General features: G+C 50.9%; 1 protein-coding gene and 1 long non-coding RNA gene across 2 annotated transcripts in view; both read left to right on the plus strand.

Moving 5' to 3' along the window:
* The window catches only part of stox2b (storkhead box 2b), a 17,224-nt gene extending 12,116 nt beyond the window's left edge, over nt 1–5,108 (plus strand). Inside the window, exons 3-4 of the mRNA XM_068740502.1 lie at nt 183–2,463; nt 4,904–5,108. Of these exons, the coding sequence (XP_068596603.1) occupies nt 183–2,463; nt 4,904–5,108 (2,486 nt within the window). The remainder of the gene's footprint in view (nt 1–182; nt 2,464–4,903) is intronic.
* Nucleotides 5,109–10,745: 5,637 nt separating this feature from the next.
* On the plus strand, nt 10,746–11,998 carry LOC137894645 (uncharacterized). Its single transcript, XR_011105521.1, has 3 exons — nt 10,746–10,870; nt 11,312–11,378; nt 11,883–11,998. It is a non-coding gene; the product is annotated as an uncharacterized lncRNA (long non-coding RNA).
* The last annotated feature ends 2,303 nt before the right edge of the window (nt 11,999–14,301 follow it).

Below are 14,301 nucleotides of genomic sequence, written 5' to 3' on the forward strand. Positions count from 1 at the left end.
TTCAGTACATGAGCAGGATACAAGCTAAACACTCATATTAGCGTTTAACAGGAAGCCACTATCTGAGCTCAGTCACCGTCCTTCTGAGACACACCAATCTCAAGAGGACAAAAGGGACAGAATGTTTGTTAGAACAAGGGAAGTGTCTGCTCTAACTGCCTCTTGTCTCCGATCGTACTTAGGGGTTCCCACGCCGACGGAGGAGGTTCTGCATCACACACTAACTATGCTGGTCCGTGAGAGGAAGATCTACCCAACGGCCGATGGATATGTTATCGTAACCCCTCAGACATACTTCATCACGCCGAGCCTAACCCGAAGCAGCTCCAAGTGGTACCACGTAGATGAGCGGCCCCCCGACCGGCACCAGCAGCAGGAGACGCAGCGGACTTCACCTCCGTCTGGCGCCATTACTCTATCCACTTCTGGAATTGTGCGAGATCGAGCACAAAAGTCCAGCCAAAACCACAGTGGGGGGGGCGGGGACTCCTTTTTCAACAGTTACCGTGCAGAAGACCCCCCTAGCCACCAGACCACCCTGCAGTCCCGATCTCCCAAAGACCTCCGGGAAGCGTGCTCACCCTCCCAAACGCCCCCTCACCAGGCCAGGGGCAACACAGAAAAGAGTCGCAGTGCGCTCGCATTTCCCTTCAAAGCGGACACGGCCACGAAGCATCGGGTTGCAGCGGGCGGGGGGGGAGCTGTGGAGACAGACAAACAAACAGGTGGAGGAAACGGTACGGGGAGTCGTAAGTTTGGCCTGAAGCTGTTCCGTCTGAGCTTTAAAAAGGACAAGTCCAAGCAGCTCGCCACCTTCTCTGCACAGTTCCCCCCTGAGGAGTGGCCGCTCCGTGATGAGGAGACTCCCAGCCAGCTGCCTCGCCACATCGAGATGGAGATCATCCGCAGAATCAACCCTGACCTCACCATGGAGAACCTCGCTCGACACACTGCGGTCATGAAGCGTCTCGAAGAAGAACGTGTCCAGAGGAGCAAAGCGTCGTCAGCCAATCAGAGCTCCAGGAGTAGAAGAAGTGGGGGGAGGCACAGGAAGCCGTCTCAGACCAAACTCGGCCGCTCGCACAGCAAAACTCGGGGGTCCCGCGGCGAGACAAGTGATGGTTTCCACTTGGAGCTTACTGACAGGGACTACAGAGCGTACTCGTCCTCGCTGGCTCGGTCTCCAAGGGAACAGGCGCTGGCCATGGATCGGCAGCGAGCCCGCCTTCACCTGGCACACAGCAACCCCAACATCCTCGACTCCGCCCGCGTGCCTGTCGCACCAGAGTGGGATGTGTCGGGAGAGCTCGCCAAGCGACGAACAGAAATACCATTTCCGGAGCCGAGCCACGGCCCAACAGCGCAGCAGTCCAAAGTCCACCGCTCGCATTCCCACACGCAGGAGAGGAGGTCCCGGACCCAACGCAGCAGCAAGGCCAAGGAACGCTCAAGATCAATGGACAATTCCAAGGGACCGCTCGGACCTGGCTTGATTGGGCCGTGTGATTATTATGACGATCGGAGCCGTTACTATACCGACGATGGGACCCTGCGAGCCAATCAGAGCTCATGCCACTACTCCCGGTGCTCACCGCCTGGGGATTCTCTCGGGTTGGATGCTGGTAGGGCTTTAGAGAACAGCAAGAGCAGGGACGCACCGAAGCCACTGACCACAGCAGTCTGTCCCGACGAGCACTTCCAGTCTGCCGGCTCCTCGGACACGCCCCTGCCAGCACCGGGATCTCTGACCAGAAGCAGCCGTGAGGGCTTACAGCTCGGAAGCACGGACAGGCAGGCAGACAGACAGACGCCTCATCCTGTAGAGAATAAGGGATTTAAGGGTGGACTGCCTCCGACACCGCTCTCTATCCCGGACGTCCCCCTTCCGAATGGACATCCTCCCCACAGTGCCTCCTCTGGTCAGGAGAAACGTAAAGAGGTGTTTAGCAAAGATACCCTCTTCAGACCTCCTCCGAGCCTCCCGTTGTCTGGCTACAGCTCTCTGAGGACGTCCCAGGCCCTTGTTTCTTCTGCTCTTTCTTCGTCCTGCGATGCACTTCATTCCCAGGAGGCCTTCGGTATTCCCAAGCCTTTGGTGGCTGCACCGCCTGCTGCACCACAGGGCACCGAGCCCACAAGCAGTGCTGCAGAGTCCTCATTCGACTACTACAATGTCTCGGATGATGATGAACTCGAAGAGGCGGGGGTTAAAAGTCGAGGGGACATGAAGCCTGGAGGAGGACTTGTTGGGATGAGAGGTGGTGGAGCAGGAACCATGCAGTGGCTCCTCGAGCGAGAGAAAGAGAGGGACCTGCAACGAAGATTTGAACGAACTCTCACATTCACTGGTGCTAAAGCAAACCTTGCCGAGCCCAGTCAGAACCGGCAGGCGTCTCACGCTGCCCGGCTGGACAGCATGGACTCCAGCTCTGTCACTGTGGACAGCGGATTCAACTCGCCACGGTAAGAACATGTACAAAAACATAGACTGTACTGTAGCGTCCCCCATTTCTGTCTCTAACAGATGCTGCAGGACAGCGTCCCCCATTTCTGTCTCTAACAGATGCTGCAGGACAGCGTCCCTCATTTCTGTCTCAAACAGATGCTGCAGGACAGCGTCCCCCATTTCTGTCTCTAACAGATGCTGCAGGACAGCGTCCCTCATTTCTGTCTCAAACAGATGCTGCAGGACAGCGTCCCTCATTTCTGTCTCAAACAGATGCTGCAGGACAGCGTCCCTCATTTCTGTCTCAAACAGATGCTGCAGGACAGCGTCCCTCATTTCTGTCTCTAACAGATGCTGCAGGACAGCGTCCCTCATTTCTGTCTCAAACAGATGCTGCAGGACAGCGTCCCCCATTTCTGTCTCTAACAGATGCTGCAGGACAGCGTCCCCCATTTCTGTCTCTAACAGATGCTGCAGGACAGCGTCCCTCATTTCTGTCTCAAACAGATGCTGCAGGACAGCGTCCCCCATTTCTGTCTCTAACAGATGCTGCAGGACAGCGTCCCTCATTTCTGTCTCAAACAGATGCTGCAGGACAGCGTCCCCCATTTCTGTCTCAAACAGATGCTGCAGGACAGCGTCCCTCATTTCTGTCTCAAACAGATGCTGCAGGACAGCGTCCCTTATTTCTGTCTCTAACAGATGCTGCAGGACAGCGTCCCTCATTTCTGTCTCAAACAGATGCTGCAGGACAGCGTCCCTCATTTCTGTCTCTAACAGATGCTGCAGGACAGCGTCCCTCATTTCTGTCTCAAACAGATGCTGCAGGACAGCGTCCCTCATTTCTGTCTCAAACAGATGCTGCAGGACAGCGTCCCTCATTTCTGTCTCTAACAGATGCTGCAGGACAGCGTCCCCCATTTCTGTCTCTAACAGATGCTGCAGGACAGCGTCCCTCATTTCTGTCTCAAACAGATGCTGCAGGACAGCGTCCCTCATTTCTGTCTCAAACAGATGCTGCAGGACAGCGTCCCTCATTTCTGTCTCAAACAGATGCTGCAGGACAGCGTCCCTCATTTCTGTCTCACAGAGATGCTGCAGGACAGCGTCCCTCATTTCTGTCTCAATCAGATGCTGCAGGACAGCGTCCCTCATGTCTGTCTCAAACAGATGCTGCAGGACAGCGTCCCTCATTTCTGTCTCACACAGCTCTGTCAGAGATGCTCTAAAACAGGAAGCAAAAGTACGTTCACAGCGAGCACGCTACCATGGTAACCGTGAGGGACGTTTCAGGACACAATAAAACATTTTTGGCAATTTTTGCCAGAGCATTACACAAAAAATAAACATTACCCACTCTGCTCTTCTTCTTCAACTCCTGTAGGAGACAGAGGGAGAGCGTCTCCACACACACACACGCACACACAGACACGCACACACAGACACGCACACACAGACACGCACACACACACACACACACACGCACACACAGACACACACACACACACACACACACACACAGACACAGACACGCACACACACACACGCACACACAGACACGCACACACACACAGACACGCACACACACACACGCACACACAGGCACGCACACGCACACACAGAAACGCACACACACACACACACACACACACACACACACACACACACAGGCACGCACACGCACACACAGAAACGCACACACACACACACACACACGGTGCGATGACGGCAATAATCTCAGGGCGTAATAAAACATATTTAGAATCATGAAGGGTTTCTGATTCTAAATCATAAACCCCCCCGGACGCCTGAATAAGATGCCCGAGCCCCCTCACCTGCTGCTCCTAGCGCGAGCAGCGGCCGGACGGAGCTTCTCACCACGTCTCTAAGGGAGAGCCCCCCCCCCCCCCCCCACGGAGGGAGCTCATTTCAGCCGCTCGTACCCACGACCTTGTTGCTTTGGTCACTCCCCAAAGGTCGTGACCTCAGGTGAGGGTAGGAACGGAGACCGAGCCGTCGGCCGCATTGTGGCCACTGTTTATCTCCTGCACACACGTGCACACTCATCTTGTGCACGTCACGAGGGGAGCGATTTCTTCCAGGCCTACCCAAGCTACGAAGGATTGACTGGACGGTTTATTTCGCTGTTTTTACCGTGATAGTGTAGAAACATTTCATAATATGTCCTCTTTAAGTCAAGATCGTCTCGTTGGATGAATCCCGGGGAGTTCTAGCCAGCGAGTTCAGGCATGGCAGACTCTGAGCCATGTTTCACTCAGACCAATAACAGGGAACGAACGTTTCAATGCAGCTCAGGCTGATTCAATGATCACAGCTTTTGAGAGAACATTTTCTTGAGATGATAAATCTGAGAGACGATTGAATTGTTCTTCATTGTAAGACTTGCAGGACTGAGAATGATCTCATAATAATCTCACGTTGTGTTTCTTTCTGTAGAACAAGGGAGAGCCTTGCATCAAACACCTCATCCATAGTGGAGAGCAACCGTCGACAGAACCTGGCACTGAGTCCAGGCCACCTTAGCGTTACTACTGGCAACGTCCCCCCATTTACCTTCCGTTCTTTACCGGAACCTGTAAGCACCCAACCGGAGAAACTCCAGAAGCCCAGCGCCTGCCTGGCATCAATTACCAGCGTTTAAGGGCGGAACGAGGAGCTGGGCGGAGTACTGAGAACCTCGGGCCAGGGCGGAGTCCTGAGAACCTCTGGGCAGGGCGGAGTCCTGAGAACCTCGGGCCAGGGCGGAGTGCTGAGAACCTCGGGGCAGGGCGGAGTCCTGAGAACCTCGGGGCAGGGCGGAGTCCTGAGAACCTCTGGGCAGGGCGGAGTCCTGAGAACCTCGGGAAGGTGAAGGGACACACACTTTCACTCAGACCCACCCTCTATGGGGCAGTGCCACTACAGGCCTGTCAGACGTATAGATGAGATTTTGATGAAAAAGTGTTTAAATATTTTTTTTTACTTTATTGCTCATCGTCTATGGGACACGGCTGCTTCTCAGTACCGGTATGTTTCATTTTATTTATTTCTCCAAAAACAGTCTTTGATGATGATGATGATGATGATATGGGTATATGTAGCATGCTTAGTGCACACAACATTTCCTTTACACCCTACTATGGGCCCCTCTAACAATCTACACACGCATATACGGCATTTAGTCGCCCCGTGAAATGAACCAGTGACCCTTTGGCGATGCTGTGTAAAACATAAAAAACAAAAGGGCAATCCTTCAAAGTTTCAAGCCATTAGAAAGTCTCAATCCTTCAAAAAGTCTCAACCCTTCAAAAAGCCTCAATCATTCAGAATGTTTCAAACCTTACAGTTTTAACCCTTCAGAAAGTTTCAAACCTTCAGAAAGTTTAAACCTTTAGAAAGTATCAAGATATCAGAAAGTCTCAATCCTTAAAGTCTCAATCCTTCAGAAAGTCTCAATCCTTCAGAATGTTTCAAACCTTTAGAAAGTCTCAAACCTTTAGAAAGTCATACCCTTCAGAAAGTCTCAAGATATCAGAAAGTCTCAATCCTTCAGGAAGTCTTAATCCTTCAGAAAGTTTCAAACCTTCAGAAAGTTTAAACCTTTAGAAAGTATCAAGATATCAAAGTATCAATCCTTAAAGTCTCAATCCTTCAGAAAGTCTCAATCCTTCAGAAAATTTCAAACCTTTAGAAAGTCATACCCTTCAGAAAGTCTCAAGATATCAGAAAGTCTCAATCCTTAAAGTCTCAATCCTTCAGAAAGTTTCAACCCTTCAGAAAGTTTCAACCTTTAGAAAGTATCAAGATATCAGAGTCTCAATCCTTAAAGTCTCAATCATTCAGAAAGTCTCAATCCTTCAGAAAGTTTCAATCATTCAGAAAGTCTCAATCCTTCAGAGAGTTTCAAACCTTTAGAAAGTCATACCCTTCAGAAAGTCTCAAGATATCAGAAAGTCTCAATCCTTAAAGTCTCAAGATATCAGAAAGTCTCAATCCTTAAAGTCTCAATCCTTCAGAAAGTTTCAACCCTTCAGAAAGTTTCAACCTTTAGAAAGTATCAAGATATCAGAGTCTCAATCCTTAAAGTCTCAATCATTCAGAAAGTCTCAATCCTTCAGAAAGTTTCAATCATTCAGAAAGTCTCAATCCTTCAGAAAGTTTCAAACCTTTAGAAAGTCATACCCTTCAGAAAGTCTCAAGATATCAGAAAGTCTCAATCCTTCAGAAAGTTTCAACCCTTCAGAAAGTATCAAGATATCAGAAAGTCTCAAGATATCAGAAAGTCTCAAGATATCAGAAAGTCTCAATCCTTAAAGTCTCAATCTTTCAGAAAGTCTCAATCCTTCAGAAAGTATCAAGATATTAGAAAGTCTCAATCCTTCAGAAAGTTTCAACCTTTAGAAAGTTTCAATCCTTCAGAAAGTCTCAACCATTAGAAAGTCATATCCTTCAGAAAGTCCAATTCCATCAGAGTCTCAATCCATCAGAAAGTCGTGTCCTTAAACAGTCATGAACTATGGTATTACTGTTGAAGCTGTTCACCAGAGGAATGTTCCAAATGTTCCTCGTCTTCGGTTCCTCTTGTCCCACCTTGTTTAAAATGTTTTACTCAGCAACCCAACTATTTTAGAATCGACTGTGGATCACTCAACGTGCACCACGAGCCGAGGCTACGCATAGAGACGTGTTTCTGAGGTTCGTCCTGTTGCAGCGCCACAAACACAGAACCTGAGATGCATCGTCTCGCCTCCAGAAGGGCAGGAGCAGCAAGCCCGGTTCAACCGGAGCCGCTTCAATGACAATCACCAGCACTCAGACGTCGGCGTGACGATGAATGTCACACGACGCTTTGCATGCTCACCGTCACCATGGTTGTGTTTGTAGCAGCGCTGCTGACGGGTCCGGCGGCCCAGGACAGAACCAGCCACGCCGCAACGAGCGCTAACGGGGACAGAACCAGCCACGCCGCAACGAGCGCTAACGGGGACAGAACCAGCCACGCCGCAACGAGCGCTAACGGGGACAGAACCAGCCACGCCGCAACGAGCGCTAACGGGGACAGAACCAGCCACGCCGCAACGAGCGCTAACGGGGACAGAACCAGCCACGCCGCAACGAGCGCTAACGGGGACAGAACCAGCCACGCCGCAACGAGCGCTAACGGGGACAGAACCAGCCACGCCGCAACGAGCGCTAACGGGGACAGAACCAGCCACGCCGCAACGAGCGCTAACGGGGACAGAACCAGCCACGCCGCAACAGGCGCTAACGGGGGCAGAACCAGCCACGCCGCAACAGGCGCTAACGGGGACAGAACCAGCCACGCCGCAACGAGCGCTAACGGGGACAGAACCAGCCACGCCACAACAGGCGCTAACGGGGACAGAACCAGCCACGCCGCAACAAGCGCTAACGGGGACAGAACCAGCCACGCCGCAACAGGCGCTAACGGGGACAGAACCAGCCACGCCGCAACGAGCGCTAACGGGGACAGAACCAGCCACGCCGCAACAAGCGCTAACGGGGACAGAACCAGCCACGCCGCAACAGGCGCTAACGGGGACAGAACCAGCCACGCCACAACAAGCGCTAACGGGGACAGAACCAGCCACGCCACAACAAGCGCTAACTGGGCAGCACTTTTGCAGTAGGTCTTCGTTTTATAAATTACAATTTCACGACAAAGAGAAATAAAACAATCTACAATTGGAGTGTTGGTTCCACGATGAAACGAGGCTTGTGCTAAAACGTCCCACGGCGGGACGGATCCGTCATTTCACAGACTCAAGGAAGACACCGGTACGAGGACGTGGTGAGGGAGGACAATGCAAAGGACAGGGTGAAGTGGAGACGGTTGGCTTGCTGTAGCGCCCCCTCAGGGGACAAACAGAACCTACAGTCGTCCTCCACTCCCAGTCCCACGACTTTACAACTACCTCCAACAGCAGCAAAAACCAAGCCCGTCTCCGCTGCTGGGAGACGCCGTCAGCTTCCCGCCTTTGAATGTCTCCACGTTTCACCTACTGGCCCTTTAAGTGTGCTGCTAGTCTGTTACTCCCAACGCTCTCCGTGAGTCCGGAGAGTGAAACGCTGCCCTCTGGAGGTTTTACTTTAGCGTGCTTCAAACCTCCAGAACGCGTAAATATTTGTTCCGCTTTGGCCCCGATGACGTTTTTCTGTCCGATCATGTTTCGATTGAAATGGCTGAAACATTGACTTTCTGCTGCATTACCGATGATTCAGGTTGTTATTAGAGAAGCTTCGTCCGTCTCGGAGACGCCAGCTTGTCTCTGCTGAGGCCTGGGTGACGTCTCGGTGCCGCTGGAATGTAGTCTGGAGCGGCGGCGCCATTCACTGCGGACGGGGCCTTACAATCCGGTCTCTGTTGTTGTAGGGACATGCGTCACTTCCTTTGTCCATCTGAGGTTCTTGTCTGTGAAGTAAAACTGGAGGCTTTAAATCTGTTACAGTCCCAGCAGCAATGCTGCAGTACTTGTACAACTTCAAAGTGTTAGTCCCAGCAGCAATGCTGCAGTACTTGTACAACTTCAAAGTGTTAGTCCCAGCAGCAAGGCTGCAGTACTTGTACAACTTCAAAGTGTTAGTCCCAGCAGCAAGGCTGCAGTACTTGTACAACTTGAAGGTGTTACACCACCATGAGGTTCTTGTCCCTGTTCCACTGAGATACTGGCCACCTGGTGGAGGTTGTGGGCTCTATTCCTCGTGCCCGCTGTTTGCTCCGCCCCCTCCCTCATCCTGTCCCTCCATTAGTCCCCTTCAGTCACAGTTCCGAACCTTTTGTCCTCTGACAGACCCGGAAATGTCTTCCCTCAACATCTGTAGCGGTTCAGGAACACGGAGGTTCAACAAAAACGTTGTTGCTAGCGGCGACAGTCGGTCGTCCTTGTAAATGATGGTTCTCTGTCGAAATGAAGCAGCCAATTCGGGATGTTGACTTGTCTAACGTCTAAATGTCCCTTTCATGTGAAGTACTGGTGTTACTGTTGTAGTCTACATGTGATACTCTGTGGCAATGGCTATGGCTACTTTGTAAGATAATAAAATAACAATGTTTGGTTATGTTGCTGTTCTCTGTTTTAATGGATCAAAGCTGCTGCTCTGGGGAACCGACGATCGGACCCCTACAAAGGGCCACACGGAATTCAGCTGAACCGTAACGTGCACGTTTAGTTCAGACTGCTACATCCGCTACCAAGTCCTCGTCGGCTTGAAAGGAGTTCTGTGTTGTTTTGCCTAAAATTAGTTCAAGAAATGATGGAGACTAACTTGAGCTGAGTCTGCAGCTCATTCCAAGACCAAGGGCCAAATAGGAGACTCTTTTTTCCAGCCTCAGTCCGGACACTTGGCACCTTGAAAAGAAGCCACCTGCTGGACCTGAGATTATATGAGCTATGAACAGGCGCAAACTTGGAGCAGATGTACGAGGGCAGCTCACCTAGAATGGCCTTATACACTAAAATATAGCAACGCTGCATCCGACCAGATTATATAACGTATAATGATGAGTCCTAAAGCCCGAACCTGAGATGTATCTCAGTGCAGCCTGGTAAAGGGGGTCAGGTTTGGCCAAGGTGGTGGGACAAGCAAATCTCCATGGTCGATCTGGGACAGGAATCAGATGGTGACCAGATGTTTACGTGAAGATTTAATCTATATAAGAAAGCTAGTGTAAACTCGAGTTTCCTAATCAGGTTATCAATATGAATTTTAAAATGTAGATTTTTGTCCAGCCAGAAGCCTCGATATTTATATGTATCAACAAACTCAATGGAAAGACCTTCGAGGGTTTGAATAGAGAGCAAGGAGGCCACAGAGTGCACAAAGAGCATTGCTTTAGCTTAGCATGAACGAGGGCAGAGAGGTAAAACCAGCCTGGAGTTTGGTCGTTGCTGCCTCCAAAGATGGAGCAATACAAGATACAGGACGTGTATTATTTATTCTATCATTGTGTATGTATCCATATAGCTGTTAAAACGTTTTTTCCATTGTTATTAGTGCTGATTTGAGTGTTTTTAGCAGCCGGAACGGATTAAATTATTCTCAGTTATTTTATATTTGACTCAAGTGATTTGAGTTAGGAGCTCGGCCCAGGAACGGATTATACTCGGATACTGCGTATATATATTTTCCTGGGTGGGCCTGTGCCCGCTCAAACGCAGCCGTAGCTCCGCACCTGGTTCATGTGAATTGGGGGGGAAAAAAGAAACGAAAATCCCATAATGCATAGCGGTCCGCTGCTTTTTCAAGTGTGCGCGAGCCTCCGCCTTCCTTTCTCGCTGGGGCTCCTTGCTGGTCGGGCGAAGAGCCGCTAGCACGGAGAGCCGCTAGCACGGAGAGCCGTAAGCACGGAGAGCCGTAAGTACGGGGGGCCGCTAGCACGGAGAGCCGCTAGCACGGAGAGCCGTAAGTACGGAGAGCCGTAGGCACGGAGAGCCGCTAGCACGGGGGGCCGCTAGCACGGGGGGCCGCTGGCACCGAGAGCTTTCAGATGTAGTAAATGATAAATCGCAGCGCGCTCTGCTGGCAGAAGGTTTATGCTAGTTTTATTAGCATTACATTCTAAATCCAGCGCTCTGCCGTGCAGCAGGAAGTTTACAGTGGAAGCGATGACGTCAGAGTACGCGCGTCGTGTTAATGCTGGTAATGTAACGTGATAATTGGGGCAGCCAGGGGTCGCTGTTCAGGCCGGGGGTTGCGTGGACCCTTCTGAGCTCAGTCCACGTGACTCTGTAGCACCACGTGATTCCACACGAGGGAGTCTGAGCTGAACACGTGACTGGATGCATCAGTGGTTGTAGGGGGGGCGGCTCTACTAACATACATGTGTCCCCCCCCCCCCCACAGAGACCAGCGGCCCGGTGGCCTGCAGGGCGGCGCTGATGCAGGCCTCTACACCCCCCGGCGCTCCGTGGTGAGTCCCCGTCCCCCCCCCCGGCTACCGTCCCCACCCAGTCGTGTACTGTCATGGCCGAGACCAGTCTCTGCTGTGGAATCTGGTACTGGGAGAGAAAAGCAGGACTTTGGCACAGGAACCAGTAACGACCGTTTACCAGAACCTGACTGAAGTCCTGAAACACGCAGTGTCCTAGTGTGTCCTACTGGTGTCCTGATGCTCGTCCCTCTGGGTTCTTGTGTCCTACTGGTGTCCTGATGCTCGTCCCTCTGGGTTCTTGTGTCCTACTGGTGTCCTGATGCTCGTCCCTCTGGGTTCTTGTGTCCTGGTGCTCGTCCCTCTGGGTTCTTGTGTCCTACTGGTGTCCTGGTGCTCGTCCCTCTGGGTTCTTGTGTCCTACTGGTGTCCTGATGCTCGTCCCTCTGGGTTCTTGTGTCTTGGTGTGTCCTACTGGTGTCCTGATGCTCGTCCCTCTGGGTTCTTGTGTCCTACTGGTGTCCTGATGCCCGTCTCTGCTCCTAGTGTCCCTCTGGATTCTGCTGCTGGAGACGACCCGCTGACTGAAGGCCTGAGACGTTGGCGTCCCCAAAATGGTTTGTTTGTTTGTTGCAGGTTCAGCTACGGTCATTAAACTGGTGAAAGCTCAGCGAGTCTGTCTCAGTTACTATTGAACGCTGCTCTGAGACGGGCCTGTCCTCGGTCCGTCCTGCTGCTTGTCCCACTCGACAGACACTCAACAGCCTCCGTGCCTCCTGCGTGATCAATTAGCTGATGTATATGGATAAGACCAAGGTCAGGATGTGTGTCCCTCCTTTCTGGTGTAAAGGGTTAATATAACTAATACTAGAGTGCAGTATAGAGGTGTTGGTTGGTAACTTAAAAGTAGTTCTGACTCTTCCGAATGTCAAGAGTAACTTTATTCCACTCTGCTGACCCCTGAGATGGAATATCAATCAGCAAGTGGGTCGATGCACATCTTCTGTTCAATGCTGAACCATCTAATCAGCATCATTTTGTGTATACGGAATCAATGATTTTAATTATGCAGCCCAGAAATAGTGTTTAAGGTTAGGAAGATTAAGGCCTCCCTCTTCCGTAAGTCCTTGGGAGAGTTTTATGTTTTATTCGAGGGCGCTTTCCTTGCCATGAATTTTGAAATTGTCTAATCCTTCAAATGTTGATTTAGGTATTTAAATTGGTAGTTTGAATTAAATATTAAAACCTGGGTAGGACATTCATGCGAACCGATTCTAGGAGGGACGGGGGCAACGCAGACCAGCGATCCAAATCACTATTATATTAATTAGTCTGCCATAGTTTGAATCAAACAAATTGTCTAATGAGAGAGAGATACTGATGACCAGTACTTTAAACCGTTTTAAATCCGGTGAGATATTTCCCAACATCCGTGGCCTCCATTTTATCTACATTAATGTTATACCCTGAGGAATATGCGTACGATGCTAAGACAGGCTAGTTTAGTCATGAGAGTGAAGCCTTCAAAACTTCACAGGGACCAAGGACCCTGGATCAAAGGACAAGAACCTCAGATTAAAGGACAAGAACCCTGATGGAGAGAAGCAGTTATTGAGACCATATTCATGGTGAATATATTTATTAGAATGTTAGAGCAGTACAAGTACAGTCACACAGTAGCATGTATTACAGTACAAGTACAGTCAAACATCCGGTCTAAGAGGAGCATTTCTAAAAAGCCCTTGCGGTCTTGTTTCCGTCCTTCGTACTGGACTTTCTGCTTGTCCCCTGAGGGGTCGCCACGGCAACCCAACGTTCTCCACTTCACCCTGTCCTTTGCATCGTCCCCCCCAACACCAGACACCCTCATGGGTCGTCCTCTAGTCCTGTTCCCTGGCAGTTCCATCCTCAGCAGTAGGATAATGTGACGCCACCGAAAACATGCAATAAAGGTGAATTAGTGACTGAATCGCTCGTTGGCTTGAATGTGGCTTGTCCGGTGTGAAACCTGAAGCCCCACCTGAAGCCCCACCTGAAGCCCCACCCGACCCTGAACAGGACAAGCGGTTCAGAACACGAAGCAATGAACGGCGGTGTCCTGTTGGTGGCGGTAGTGCTCCTCTAACGCTTGTTACCTACTGCCCGCGGGAACGAAAGAAGAAGAGGCGCTTCCGGTAGCCGGGATTCAAACAGTGGACGCGCTGGCTGTCACTGAACGGGCCATTCTGAGTGGAGTTACCGGGTCGGTCGCTCCGAGTGCGAGCAGCGAGCAGCTGGACGCCCCATAGCCGGGGCTAACGCCTACTAGCCGGGGCTAACGCCTACTAGCCGGGGCTAACGCCTACTAGCCGGGGCTAACGCCCCATAGCCGGGGCTGACGCCTACTAGCCGGGGCTAACGCCTACTAGCCGGGGCTGACGCCTACTGGCCGGGGCTAACGCCTACTAGCCGGGGCTAACGCTAGCATCATAATTTATGTTAACGCCTGCTTTACTTTCAGCCTGAAATCACTTCCCTTGGCTTCAGCTATGACGTCACATTCTGATTAGTTTTTGTTTTTATAAAATACATGTGCTGCTGAGAGGCTAGCTAGCTAGCTAGCCCATTCTCTGACTGCTTTCTCGGTGAGTGAACTTTCAATCTACTGAATGTCAGAAAAATAAGTAAATTCATCAAATTCAAAGTTAGAAAAGTGTTTTTCTCATAAACAGCAGCAAATGATGATATTTAGCAAATGTCACGCTAATATGACGCGTTCGTGAACACAGACGCTTTTGTCTCGTCACTTTATTATTCATATCATTCTGTCTTTTATGATTAAAGTCATTCATCTTCTACTTCTTTGCGGGTCACGGGAGTTGCTGGTGCCGATCCCAGCTTGCTATGGGTTCTCTGGGTTCCTCCCACACTTAGCGGTGGGAGGAACCCGGAGAACAACAGAAATCCAAAGGCCTGTTCTCCTCAG

The sequence above is a fragment of the Brachionichthys hirsutus genome, chromosome 6, assembly GCF_040956055.1.
Source record: "Brachionichthys hirsutus isolate HB-005 chromosome 6, CSIRO-AGI_Bhir_v1, whole genome shotgun sequence".
NCBI classification, from domain to species: domain Eukaryota; kingdom Metazoa; phylum Chordata; class Actinopteri; order Lophiiformes; family Brachionichthyidae; genus Brachionichthys; species Brachionichthys hirsutus.